Genomic DNA, 14667 nt, shown 5'->3' with positions numbered 1-14667 from the left:
TCAGCCGGTCAGGCGACCGTCGACTCCGGGTACTGCGCCGAAGTGGGGTTGGCGAGGCAGCACGGCTACGGACAGTTTCTGCACGCGAGTCACTTGTGTGATTGTTCTCAGGGAAAGCTACCCAATCAGGTTGCACATCTTGTTCGCTGGTACATTGAGGCACAAAGGTTGCTGCCCTCAAATGATCTGCATGCACAAACCGTATGCGCTGTTGCACACGAACCAGAAATGTGACATCAGACACAACCTTGATCACTTTGGCCCGAAACCACTTGATGTTTTCCCCTCTGACCGATTTCACCATGACCGCATCCCCCACAGAAAAAGTGGTAGCAGTACCGCGACGTTTGTTTGCGGTACTCTCAATCCTTTTCATTTTATCTTTCATTGCTTGAGTCATGTCTGGTTTCAACAGGGCGAGGCGCGTTCGCAATTTCCTACCGAGAAACAGTTCACTTGGTGTCTTTCCAGTGAAAGAGTGGGGAGTCATTCGGTATGAAAAAAGAAAGTTGTCTACCTTGTGCTGCATGCTTCTGCCGCACTCGGTCTTTTGATCAACAAGTAGGGATTTTAAAAGAGCCTTTTTCACGGTCTGAACTGGACATTCCGCGGCACCGTTTGACTGTGGATGGTAAGGCGGGGTCAGAGTGTGCTTTACATCATTTTTGCGAAGGAATTCTTGGAATTCCAAACTAGTAAACTGGGGACCATTGTCCGTCACCACTTCAACCGGCAGGCCATAGGACGCGAACACAGAGCGGACAACTTCAACTGTTTTCTGCGCAGTTGTGCTGGTCATTAGTTTAACTTCCAGCCACTTTGAGTGCGAGTCAACCATGACCAAGAAGGATTTGCCCTCTTTTTCCGTGACGTCCATGTGTACGCGCTCCCAGTTGTTCGAACACCACATCCATTGCTGCAATGGAGCGGCCGGGGTCGAAGTTCGAACGCTGTCACAAATTTCGCATTTCTTGACACACTCCTCAAGATCCTTGTCGATGTTCGGCCACCACACCATTCCTCGAGCCAACATCTTCATTTTGTTAATCCCAGGGTGCTCTTCGTGCAGAAGGTCTAAGACGTGTTTCCTCAACGAACTGGGAATGACTACGCGGTTGTTCCAAAGAAGACAGTTCATTTCTAAGGAAAGCTCATACCTTCTGATAAAATATGGCTCTAGCGCTTTGTCGAGTGCTTTAGGCCAACCCTGCCACGTCATTTCGCGAATCATTCCGAGTTCGTCGTCTTTGTCAGTTTCTTTGGCTATTTCTTTAGCCGTGAGTGGCATGTCTGGAATGGGTGAAAAGTAGTTCACGTTTCGTCAATAGACCTCCGAGGCAACGGTAACCGTGACAACCCATCTGCATTGCCAATCGAGCCTCCCTTTCGGTACTCAATCTTGTACTGATAACTAGCCAGCAAATTCGACCAGCGGCGCAGCCTTGCTGCTGCAAACGAGTTTGCATGTTTCTTTGGGTCGAAAATGTAGGTCAGCGGCTGATGATCCGTCAAGATAGTAAACATTCGCCCATACAGATATTTGTGAAATTTCTGTATGCCGAACAGGATTGCAAGTGCTTCTCTTTCAATGTGCACATAGTTTCTTTCCGCTGGGGTCAACGTTCGAGAAGCGTACGCCACCGGTCTATCTTCCCCGTTTACAACATGAGAGGTAACGGCAGCCACGCCATGCGCAGATGCGTCACAAGTTAGCCTCAGTGGCTTTGATGCGTCGTAGAGTTCAAGTACCGCATCGCTACAGAGAAGCTCTTTGCAACACTCGAAACTTTCTTGGCATTCTTGGGACCAGTTCCATTCATTTTCTTTCCTTAGGAATTTATGCAAGGGTTCGAGCATTTCGGCAAGAGCTGGCAAGAACTTCGCGTAAAAGTTCAAAACACCCAAGAAAGCTCGCAACTCTTTTTCGTTTTGTGGCTGTGGCGCATTCCGTACAGCCTCAACCTTTTCTTTCGTCGGCCGCAGCCCTTTGCCGCTTATCTCGTGCCCGAGATATCGAACGCTGCTTTGAAAAAAATTGCATTTTGCGACATTTGCGCAAATGCCATGCTTCTGAAGCTGCTTTAGAACGCGTTCAGTGTTTTCTGCGCATTCCTTTTGAGTTTTACCGGAAATGAGTACGTCGTCTAGGTAGCAAACAGTTCCCGGAATTGCCTTTAGGATTTGGTCCATAACTGACTGAAACAACGCCGGGGCGCTTGCCACGCCGTAGGGAAGACGTTTGAACCGAAACAACCCAAGGTGTGTGTTCACCGTTAGAATTTCCTGGGAGTGCTCGTCAAGCTCTAGTTGCAGATATGCTTTTGACAAGTCTAAAACAGTAAAAACTGTACCCCCTGCTAGAGTTGCAAAAATATCTTCGGGCAGCGGAAGCGGATAGTGATCTATCTTCAAATGCGGATTTACCGTCACACGATAGTCACCGCAAAGCCTCACACTTTTGTCGTCTTTCAAAACTGTGACTAGGGGCGTTGCCCAGTCACTGTGTGGGACTCTGTAGATAACGTCGACTTTTTCCAAGCTTTATAGCTCAGTTTCTACGCTTCCGTGAAGCGCGTAAGGCACTGGCCTCGCTTTGAAAAAAATTGGCTGGGCAGTTTCCTTCAACACCAAGCTTCCTTTGAACCCTTTGATGACGCCAAACCCTTTTTCAAACACGCCGCGGTACTTCTGTTTCAACGACAACTCCGTTGTGACCGTGTTTACGGACATCACTTGTTTCCAGTTTAAGCGCACTTGCGAGAACCAATCCCGGCCCAGCAAATTCGGCATAACAAGACCCTTGACGTCTCGCGCAATGATCAACGGCAAAGTGTGGTCCTTCCGTTCATAGGTTACACTAACCTGAACTCGTCCTATTACTGGTGTCGAGCTTCCGTTGTAGGCTGTTAGCCTTACGTTTGTCTTTTGACACTGCTTGTGCGGAAACATTTTTCAAAACTCGCTTTCGCTCATTATTGAGACTGCCGCACCTGTGTCAACTTGCATATCGACCTGTTTGCCATCAATCACTACGCTTACAAAATACGCCCCCAGCTTAGGCGTTGCTTCCACTTTGAACAGCACAGTCTCATCAGTGGCAGCATCTACGCTCGTTACAGACCTAATGTTAGTTCTGCACATTTTAGCCAAGTGTCCCGTTTTCGAGCATTTATAGCACTTGCTAGCTAAATGCGGACACTTCTTTCCGCCATGTGCACTACCGCACCTAGTACATGCAGCACGAGTCCTTGGAGGCGGAAAGTTGTTTTAAGTGCGATGCACTTTATAAGCGACCCTGAATCCGCCGTCCGCATTGCTCCTCCTCCTCTCCCCTAGCAACGGCGCGAGGAGCGGAGAGGAGCGTCTGTAGCAACGGCGCAGCGACGTCACACCCCACGTGACCCGCGCGCGCTCCGCCTCCCGCGCCATGGCTGCGCGCGCCCGCGCCGGCTCCCGCACCGCTCCTCGCGCCGTGACGTCACACTCCCACGTGACCGCGCGCTGGCGCCTTTGCGTCTGCTCCCCCTCTCCTCGCGCCGTGACGTCACATGCTCTGCAGCTGGCGCGCCTCTCCCCCCGTTAGGTTTGCACTCACCCTCGGCGCGCGCCTCTCCCCTCGCCTGACAGCTCCCCCTCGCCGGTACTGCGCCTCTCAAGGCGATGGCAGAATTACTACGCCGTGTACTTTCGGCGCAAGAAATGCATTCGCACTTCCTCACGATTCCCTTCGGGGAGGTGGGGGCAATTTTTTTTACCTGATGCTGCAGACTTTCGTTGCCAGCAGACGTCTTCCATGGCACTGGCGCTGCCTGCTGTGTCGTTGCTGCGCACTTCCTTCCTCTGTGCTTGCGCTGCTTCCATCCCCAACGCGGAGCTGTAGGCCTTTTCGAAGGTGAGGTCGTGGTCTTCCGTCGCGAGAAGCTTGGAGCGGATGGCGTCGTTGTGTAGTCCCACGATGAAGCGGTCTCGAATCGCCTCTTCAAGAAACGTGCCGAAGTTGCACGTGGCTGCCATCTTCTTGAGCTCCACGACGAAGTCACTGATGCCTTCACCTGGGCGTTGGTCTCGCCGATAGAGCTTGTACCTTTCCACTACCACGGAGCGCTTCGGTGTGTAGTGCTTACGCAGGGTCTTCACAACATCTTCGAAGCTGAATTCTGCAGGAGTCTTCGGAAACAACAGGTTTTGAAGCGTTATAAACGCGGCCTCCCCAATGAGCGCCAAGAAAGCCTGCTGCTTCGTTGCCTTCTCTATCTTGTTTGCAGTTGCGAATGCTTCGAAGCGTTGAACGTAGACGTCGTAGTCACCTTTTTCCGGCGGAAATTCCGGAAGGTGGACGAAAACCGCGCTGCTACTCGCCATGGTAGTTGGTTGTCCCGTTGTCATCGCTTCCTGCGTTGAATCCATCCCATCCTCGTCGCCACTGTTGGGTTTGGAAATGACGGGAGCACGACGACACGGCACCCGCCGCGGTGGCTCAGTGGCTAAGGCGTTGCGCTGCTGAGCATGAAGTCGCGGGTTCGATTCCCGGCCCCGGCGGCCGCTTTTCTGATGGAGGCGAAAAGCAAAAACGCCCGTGTGTACGAGATTTCGGCGCACGTTAAAGATCCCCAGGTGGTCAAAATTAATCCGGAGCCCTCTACTACGGCGCGCCTCATCGCCTGCGTTGCGTCCGCGCGTTAAACCCTACAATCAATCAATCACGACGACACGGCAGCAGTGGCTTAATGCTTTATTCGACGCATGGACTGGCGTCAGCACAAAGTACAAGTCAAGAAGAAGCACACACAGTTAGGGCTGCCGGCTTTTGAAGCCGGCGCACACTACGTCACCGTCGCGTAGACAGTCGCTCAGATCTTATCAAGAGATAGCACCGGGCGCGCGCTACGCCGAACACTGCAAGATGCCGAGCTGCGGGACGTAACAACACAGACTACAGGCATTATCTACGCCAATTATGCAGTGTTGAGGAAATGAAGGGTGGTACACCGTTTGCTGAATCTCGCTGTTCGTTATTCGTATTTTCAACATTTTATTCGGGTTATTTCGAGCGGTCTTTTTTTGACTTTCAGTTAAGTGTTCGTGTTTAGAGGCGGTGTTACGACGCATATGTTTTTTAATTTTTACTGCTCTTTGTCTTAATATTTTTTTGTATTTTGATCTTTTGAAATTCCGTTCGAACAAAGATATGCATTTACGCTACTGTAAATAATTGTTTTATTACTAGAGACCGGAACTTTAGGCAAAATGCCTACTTGTTCCTTCAGTCCGCATCAAGCCTATTTAACATATAAGCACGAACTAATGAAAGGGTTGCATTTTAAGCAACAGTTTATTGTGCCTATAGTGCCTATTTTGCCTATATGGGCTTTTTGGAGCCTAAAAATTCCTTTTTTGTGTTACATATGTCTTTTCATTAATTTTTTGAGTCGATGTTCTGCAGATACTGTTCTCGCTTCAGCAGCCCGCAACGGCGTGTTTGCTTCACGCCCTTTGCGAGAAAAATCCACTAGCCATGACAAGCACGCCAAAATCCCAAACCGTGCGCAAGCCGCCACCACCCGTAACTTGCCACCTCGGCCGAGCCGCCAGAAACCCGTGCGCAGCAACGCCGGAGCCAAGCTCACCGACGACACCCCGGTCCGCGCGAACTCTTTTGTTCTATGTCCTTCTGACGGGCTGTGACCACGGACCAACAGTGAAAACTTCTGCCCACGTGCCCTATCTATAGCTAACAGAATAAAAAGACAGCAAACAAAAAATGAACGCGACACAGCCACGTACATGCCGCTCAAGCTCAAAGTCGTCTGCTGGGGGAAAGTACGTGCAAATCTTAGGTACCAACGTTTTAAGGTGATGCCACGAACACGTGCACTGTGAGCCACCCATAATGGGTGCCCCACCGTCTGGCAAGATGCTGTACGCGTACCACGAACAACGAACGAGAAACGGAGCTTAGGAAGGGGGATCTCAGCACTTTACAAGTCGTCTAGTCGTGACACCCGTCATCTGCCGCGGCCGGGTATTATTTGGGGGCATTTGGAAACCTAGTATTACGGAAATCAGTTCCGAAGAATCGCACTGTCTAATATTGATAATCGGTGTATAGTGCATAGTTACTGAATGGTGTTATTCCGGCAGCTTCACAAGTCATCCGCTTCTGCAGTACAGAATAGCCCAGTAATATGTACGGCATTATTGCAATTCCCTGTACTATCCATGGGATAAATGGGTGTTGTAAAGAGCTTAGGAGGTCGCTCTGCTCCGTCAATGAATAAGCTGCAGTAAAGATATTTCTTCAACGCACAGTTAAGTCTTCAAGGGGCAGCTACCGATTGTGCCTCTTCCACCGGAGCTCATTGTACACCGTCATGAACTGGGGTGAGGGCAGAAAACAACACAAAAACACTCCGGTTTCTATCAATAACTTTGCAATTGACAAAAGCGTCGCAGCCCAAAGTATTTGCCCCACGCTACAGTTCTAAGTGACATGGCACATTCGTGTGCTTATTTCGCACTCTTAGAAGAAAGCATTTCAGCAGCAGAGGGAGTTGGCGCCACTATAAGAATGCTAAGTTCATTTGAGAGGTTCAGGACAGATCTGCCACCATCACCGAAGGATGGTTTGATTAAATCTGCCTGACATGCAATTTCTGGATTTCGCGTGCTTAAATAACTTTCGAATATTTGAACAGCCAAAATTGTGATATTCCAGGTGTAATTAGATCATGGAGCGTCCGAAAGTACAAGAACGCTCCGCCAACTTTAATGGAGGTGGACCGTTGTTTTTTCGCACACAATTATTGACTGAAAGAGGGTACAACTTCAAGCAGCAAACCATTGAAATTGCTGTGGTTTTCTATGGCTTTCAATCTTTTCTTTTGGTGTGGAATCACCGTAAATTTCGCGCAAATTTTGAAATATGGACTCTTGTACTGCTTATTTACCGGATGAAAATAAGACTACTTTCCCGGTGCACATTATTTGTCCGCGGTTTCACTGCAAGTCAAAAATTTGTGCTAAAATATGCTTCTGAAGCAAACAGGAATTGAGCCTGTATATGCCTACTCGAGAGTATTTGGTGTCTATATATGTGTCTAAATGGCACTTCTCAGTGCCTAATATAGGCGCCTAAAACAGAGATTTGCGTGTCTAAAGTTGAGGTCTCTAGAGCGTATTACGGTCACTTTTACACTTTCGTGGAAATGCTCAGCCTTACCATGTCTGCTGATTTTTTGATCATTTTTTCAGATATTCTTTCGGAATTCTTTCATTGAGTGTTCGCTTATGGAGAAGGTGTATAAGACGCCTATCATTAATTTTGTCAGCTCATTCCTGTACTTTGTTTTCTAATTTTGTGGTTCTTCAAATGTATTTTTGGCCTATTATCTACGTTCACGCTATTAGAACTAAAGTTAAACCTCGATATAACGAAGGTGACAGAAATTCGCAATTTTTTGTTACATGCAGATTTTTCTTACATGCAGGTTTTGAGTTAAGGCTCGCGAGAATGAAGGAGAAGCGATACCAAAATACTAGACACCAGTGATGGTGAAGTAACCACCCAAGCATTGATTTCACGGTGGAAAACGGCGTCAACTGCGCCTGCTGCTGTTCCACGAGCTTGGGCACTGCACGCCACTCCAAAGAAGCCAGATCACTTACCTCCGGATTTACAAACGTAGTTTAGGGCACGTTTGACACTTTCCGGTGCCTTAAAACGTTTCAAGAACCAAACTGAGGATGATGAGGGGTCTTTTCGCGAACTTGATGCTATTTTCTGCACTCAAATTGTTGAGAAGGTGCTAGCTCTGATACTGTACCGGGCGGGGACGTTTTTTTTCTCGCCGGCGGAGGCGGCATTTAAAATTGCTAGCTGTCTTCAAGAGGCAGAACGTTTCGTTTTATGGCCAGCAGGACTTATCACCCACGAAGCGACAGCACAGATATCAGTGGAGACGCGTGACTACACGCCGACAGGCAGGCCTAGCACCCAACCGACACCGCAATCACACTGGAAACGCTGGAAGATTTGCGGCGCGGACGAAGTTGGCTACATTAGTGCATTTTCTTTTCCAGTTTTTCAGAAAAAGTGTAAAAAGTAATAGCTCATCAGTGTAGCGACTTCGGTACATCCGGGTTAGCCGTCGTGACGCCTTCGTTACATCGAGTTCACGAACACATGGATTTCAATGGGGTTGACAATGGGGAACTGAAAAACTTTGTTTTATCCAGGAATTCGTTAAACAGAGGTTTGTTACACCAAGGTATACCTGTACTATATCTATTACTGCCGATTATTAAGCATTTTTGTAGAATTGCAGGGCCTAACACGGTTTTCCCACATTCAGTCATTTTATTCTTACTCCCGACGCTTTTTCCTGGGCTTTTACTGCTCAGCCATGAATTTTCAAAGTTGTTTATAATGCGTATATTTCATACCGTGAGCTCATTTCTCTAAATTTTCTTTTCTTTTAGTTTTTTTAGTTAGGAACTCTATTCGACCGGTTATCGCAGTTTACACTACTGCGACAATAAAATATATTACTTCCGTCACTTACAAACTTTGCGAAAATGTAGGGCGTTGTGCGGTTCCGTCTCCTGGTGTACTCGGCAAGAAATTCTACGCTATCAAAGGAAAGAAATACACGATTCTTCCTTGGCCGGAACTCTACGGTTCCAGTTCACACTACGAAGAGCAAACCGCATACAAAAGCGAAATCGCACAATAGTGCAGTCCCCCTCATGCATATCAAGGGAAAGCAGGAAGTTACATGGTGGGCGCCCCTTACATGGAAAATATGCGAATCCCAAACAGTGAAAACGAGAATAAACAGAATAAAAAAAGTAAAAACCAGTACAGTGAAAAGAGGTATAGTATTGGGAATTAAGCAATCTTTATTGGTTGTTATTCCTTTTCAGACTCTGTTAGGAGTACGTGCTGTTACAGGAATGGGCAAGTTCATCATAAACGATACTCATACACAAAAATGTCACAGTGCAAAGCAAAATAGCCAAGAGTAGCTTGTGTTGGTTTAGGAAATTTGCCACGATTTGTTACAAGCCATTATTGCTCTTATTTCCCGAAGAAACTCGCGGGTCAAAGTTATTCTACTGCAGAATAGTTTCGACAAGTAAAGGAATGCTTAGAAATAATAATTGGGGGAGTTACTGAACAAAGCGGCTCGCGTAATTTAAATGTTCCTGTTGGGTCCACGAATGCATCCACCATTCCGGATGCCGGGGAGCTGGTTTTGAAATGCATCCTTCCTATACGAAGAAAAAAAAAATCTCTTCAAAAATTGCTCGTTAAATTTTCTAGGTCGCTATTATGTACACTACACCAGGATGAGGAATGGCGAGTGTTGTGTCGTTTTCTGCAGCTGCTTTGAAATAGTGCCGGCGAAAGTTTAGTTTTTCTATTGATAACATTTTTGTCTCTTTTTCCCTGCTGCAAACCTGCTTGGTTTTACCTATGCACATTACCGTTTGATAGTGCAATATGTTAACGAAATTTCCCTTCCTACATGCAGGTGACGGTCGAACCACTGCCGGAGTGGAATCTTCTGGATGCAGGGAGCGGTTCCTATAGACCTGTCCTGGGTCAAATGATATTGCTCACATACGCCTGCGTTTTGCTCATCAGAATACCAACTCTGATCTCCGAGTTTTCTTCAGGCCTGGCGGTAAGCTGCAAACAGGTGTTCGGCATTTCGTCTAGGAAGTCCTTACACACTTAAATATAATCTATTTGGGCGCTTGTGTTCAGCAGTGAAAAATGTGGTGTCGTTCGAAGCACAGTATTTAAAAAAACGTGCGCCAGCCGTGGAATTACGGACTTGCAATATTTTCCCGCGCTCGAGTAGCATGTCTTCCGAACAGTCAATGGATTGAAACAATAGTCTATGTTAATCGAATTGGACAAGCATACTTTTGTACACGCAAAAGAATAGAAATTCTGGGTTTGAGTTAAACGTTGAGATATGTAAAAAATTTATACAATAAAAGAAGTGGCGCACAATAAGTATTTTGAGATACAAATACAGCCACACATGCTCCTCAGAGAACGAATGCTCTGTCTGAAGGACATTTTGCGTACGTTTGAGGAGGTGGTTTACGCTGCAGCAGTTGCCAAATAGTCCACTTTGCATTTCATTTGAGAATATACTTCCCTTCCTCTTGGAAGTGCACGATTGGTGAACTAAATCTTGCTGAGAGAACCGACCCGCCATCCGGGATCACACTCTCACAAACGAACAGTACAACACGATCAATTTCATAAAGACGCCGTCCCGTTGATGGTACTGGAAGCAAAAACTACGTGCAGAGCTATCCCATCTGCGTACCTCAACGTTTGTTAAACAGGTATTTATTGGAGTTGAAATCATAGGTTTTATGAGGGAAAACAGTCGCGGCTATGACATGCACAAAGCCAGTGTCACTGCTCCTGCTCTGCGAAGACAATGGCAAAATAACCAGCCTTTTACGCGCCATAAAATTTGATGCTTAGTAAATGTTCCACAGTTATGGCGAACATTCTAAGATTTTTGTTTTAGTGACCTTTTCAAGTACAAGGTTGGAAGGAACATTGTCGGCTCGGCTGCACTAGAAATACCATCTCTCAGGCAAAATGGCCGTAGTTTATCATGTATTTCGTTCGTAACTATTATTAATACCACGAAATTGAGTCGTGTACAAATTAGAAGAGGGTGGTAACACGTAATATGGAATCCGTTAACATGCGAAGTTGCCCTCAAATCCACACTATTCCACACTAGACGTCTGCGTGGCAGCAACTGGAACTTTGAGTCGTGGGCAACGACGTTGAAGCCCATTTGACTGACGACGTAGATGCAGACGACTGCGACGTGTTCATGCAATAGAAGGACGTCGCGAACAGCATGTTTGCATTGAGTAGCGACGTTCTGCACACCTATGCCATGCTTCCATCGTCGACTCCACCTTCAGCTGTAGCCGATGCGTCTCTAGAGGCGGCAACCAGCAGATACAAACCACCTGCACCAGGGTTCGGAGTAGGGCTTCACAAATTAGAGCTCCTTCGGTTTGACATTTTTGAGCACAAATGCCTCGAGAATGTGCGTATCCTCATATCTGTAAGCTCATCTAGCAACGTGCTTGTTTTAAAGAAGCTTTCGAAAACGGTGTAACTGAACAGGAGGATAGTGCATACCCATGACATCTCAGAGTCTTCATACGGAGCTATGCTAAACGGTGCGATGCCCAACGTGATACCAGCTGAAATCGTTGTAAATTGCAACGAGAGTTTACGAAAATTGCTCCAGGAAGCAGCCAAACTTTCTCTGGAGAACTCGACCAATTATTGCTTAAGTTTCTCTACATCGAAGTCGAATGCTGAGAAAAAACTTCGATGATCACCAATCGGCAGAAAAGATAAGAGAACAATATTCGCGTCTTCTAGCGATTTTTAAGAAAAGGGCTGCGATTCCTGCCGCGTCGGCTCTTCAGAAAAGGACGAAGTCTTTCCTTTCGATCCGTGTTTTTTTATGTTCCGCTACCCAGCACTAGCCTGGCGACTGCACGAGCGATACGACTCTCGCATAAAACAGCAATCAACTGGCATCAAACAGTGGATGCTTCGAGTGAACAGCAAAAGGCGATATACTCCGTGACTGCAGACGAAGAGTCTGCTGTCAGGCTTGAAAACACCGGCGCACGTCATCTATGGGCCACGCTCGTAATGCGAAAACAGCGCTATCCACAAGTTCTATAAAGTAGAGCGCTACAAGTCGAGTCGTGGCACCCTGCTCTTGAGGTCCTCCACTAATAAATTTTGGGATACTCCAGACATCTCGAACATTTATGACCACGCCCGAACGTTGCTCTCACATACGCGGAGTACTCGACAATGGCAGCCAATAAATGTTCGTCATAGAAAGTGTTCATTCTAAGTGCAATCTACGGCTACTCTCACCGTGGCCGAACTCGCCATGAGCGCTTTTGATAGAGGCAGCAGCGCGAATAGGTGACAAAGAATAGTGACGTTTACGCTACCGCAGTAAGCACGACAGCCTGACTACCGATACTGAAGCTACAGTCCTGTTCTTTATATGTGAAGACGGCTGAAGGTTCGAGTAAGAGCCGCATTTTCCAAGCCATGGTTGCAGACGGGAAACAGCAAGCACATGCCTAATTATCCGAGCCTGGATTCGGAGCCAATAGAAAGTGTCCTTACTGGCTCTGATCAGCTGTGGAACGTGATGCCCAGTACAGGCGAAGTGAACTGGCAAAAAGCCAGTCCTGCGTTAGCCGTTATCAGCAAAAAATGAATTATCAGCGAGGGCTTTAGCATGGTGGTTATAACGCCGCACGCAACGAAGCAAGCAGACATGTATGTGCTATGAGAACAGCTTCCCATGAAACCTACGAGACAACTTTCCCATAGCGAATACTTGGAGGCCTTGATGCCATCAGAATTTTAGAAACGGCATCACCCCAGGGTGGCGCAGGTGCCTTGACACAATTTATCAACAAAGCCATTAGCCGACATAAGCGCTGTGCGGCGGTAGCGTTACCTTAAATATTGCCTCTTTTAGACACGGGTGAAAATGGGAAAGTCGCCCTATTAAGGCTTTCGGGACTCATCACGCCTATATCACATACAAATGAATCCTTCAGTGTTATGATGAAACTATCCAGCAGTGCGAGATGAATCGGCAGGATTCACCTTTGATACACACAGCACCGTTAGTAAATCCGAGGGGCTCCTACGGTGGCCCGACGTCACGTCGCAGACTCGGCTCTATGAGCACCGTATAACCACCATCTGTGAAACCACCCTCGGCGGCGGCGCGTCCAGATTCATGGCATGGTATTTTTATTTAGCTGAATTGAAAGGAGAGCGTTTACCAAAATGTGCAAAAACAAAGACAAGTAAACACGAAAGTCGTTATTTATAGTGAAGCAAGATTCCAGAATGTTAGAGAAAGGTCGAGCTTCGCGGTACAACCCATGGTCCGACAGGTATAACTGATCTCTATGATGAGAACAGCTGCTATTCCGCGCTTCGTTACCGTCCTATCATCAAATTTTTATAATTATAAACAGCGCCATCTAAGCTGAAGCGCTACCAACTACACAAATTTTACGTCCTTTTAAACAGTGCTGGTAAGGCCCGCATATTGCTGTGTACATGTGCCGTCATTATGGCTATCCAGTCGAAATTATTCCCCGGTATGACTGCGCGATACTCTTATTGGCTTTCCGTCGGTTTGTGCCACCACGTGGTCTGCCCAAACTTGTTTACTGTGACAATGTCCTAGAATTTTTGTGCAGCCAGTCGTGATTTGAAAGCGGCTGCGGACGTTTGGGCCTAATTACCTGGAACATATCGCCGGAGATTTTTTGCTCAGCGCAGCGCGTGATGGGGAGGGTTCAGGGAAAGAATAATTTTATCGATCAAAGGCTGCCTGTGGAAAACGTTAGGGACAGGTTGCTTCAATTTTGAGCAGCTGGCCACCATCCTTACAGAGTAGGGGAATGAGGTATATTATAGAGCGCCAACCTCAATTTCTGACGCTCCTGAGACGGGGTACTTACGCCTTCACATGTCCTAAGAAGTAAGAGGTTCACTTCCTTGCCTACCTGTAATTGTGCTGAACCATCTTCAAATCGCTGATATTCTCAAGCGTTGGAAGTGCAGCCACAGAAGGTGAAGGACATTTGAAATTTCTGGCGCAAGGAGTATCTTTTATTTCTGAAAAGCACCTATATCCGGTGAATACAGCCCGGTAACCAGCTTAATAAGGTTGGCGATGGAGTTTTCATCCATAAACACAAAGTGCGAATCCCCGCACGGAGCACCTTGAGTAATCTTGGTAACGGTATTGGTGACACCGGGGACCCAGAGCCCCTACTAATGCTGTGTTCTACCCTGGCAAGGAGTTTTAAGGTGAAGGGCAGAAGCCACAAACGGTGGCCGTCGGAGCCGTTTGTGGCGGATGGGCTCCCCCTCTATTTTCCAGGCAGGGACCTCCAGGAGCTCTCTACTAAAAGGGTAAGACAAGAAAGGACAAGATTGTACCCACGTTCCCTGGTTTATACAACAGCGTATTGTATATTCTATACCCTCTCGACCAAATGATCGAGCCCTGAATAAGGCTCGCACCGACGTAGTTGCTTCTTCACCATTTTCGGTTTAATTGTTTCACCTGAAAACTTCTTTCCTTCTCTGCTAATTCAGTTCATTGATAAAGATACACCAATCAGCAGTAAATCAGTTTTTGTTTGATAGCTAAGCTCATCGAGAGCAGTGTTGCGGAGTTACCACTCCGGAATTGGAATCACTCCGGATTCATTCCACCTTTTCGAGTTGCCGGAATGGAATGGGAATGGAATGATGACAACGCTTGGAGGAATGGAATGGGAATGGAATTAAGCGTCTTTTTCCCGGAATGGAATGGGAATGAAATGGTGATTTTTATATGAAGGCGGCCCCATCGCTGGCGCCTTCCGGTTACTTATTAGTCTATGGCGACGACGGCGTTGGTATATCTCAAAGGGAGCACCGGCGATGAAACCCAGAACGCATACCGGGCATCTCGAGTAACCGAATCCGGTAGCCTGTGGCAGCGCGTGTGAAAGTGAACTTCGAGTTGTGCAGCGTCTGGCCGCCGAGCCGGTGGCGAC

The 14667-nt window shown here is 47.3% G+C and overlaps 1 protein-coding gene across 1 annotated transcript; it reads right to left on the bottom strand.

Moving 5' to 3' along the window:
- Nucleotides 1-4362, bottom strand: LOC144162240 (uncharacterized). Its single transcript, XM_077692701.1, has 2 exons — nucleotides 3756-4362; nucleotides 1-32 (listed from the first exon to the last, which is right to left on the bottom strand). The coding sequence occupies exons 1-2, from the start codon at nucleotides 4360-4362 to the stop codon at nucleotides 1-3; spliced, it is 639 nt and encodes a 212-aa protein (XP_077548827.1).
- Between the last annotated feature and the right edge of the window lie 10305 nt (nucleotides 4363-14667).

Source organism: Haemaphysalis longicornis, unplaced genomic scaffold (assembly GCF_048455015.1).
Source record: "Haemaphysalis longicornis isolate Haplotype H1 unplaced genomic scaffold, Haemaphysalis longicornis Haplotype H1 scaffold_12, whole genome shotgun sequence".
NCBI lineage: Eukaryota > Metazoa > Arthropoda > Arachnida > Ixodida > Ixodidae > Haemaphysalis > Haemaphysalis longicornis.
Note: the sequence above shows the minus strand (reverse complement) of the source record. Positions and strands in the feature narration are given on the sequence as shown.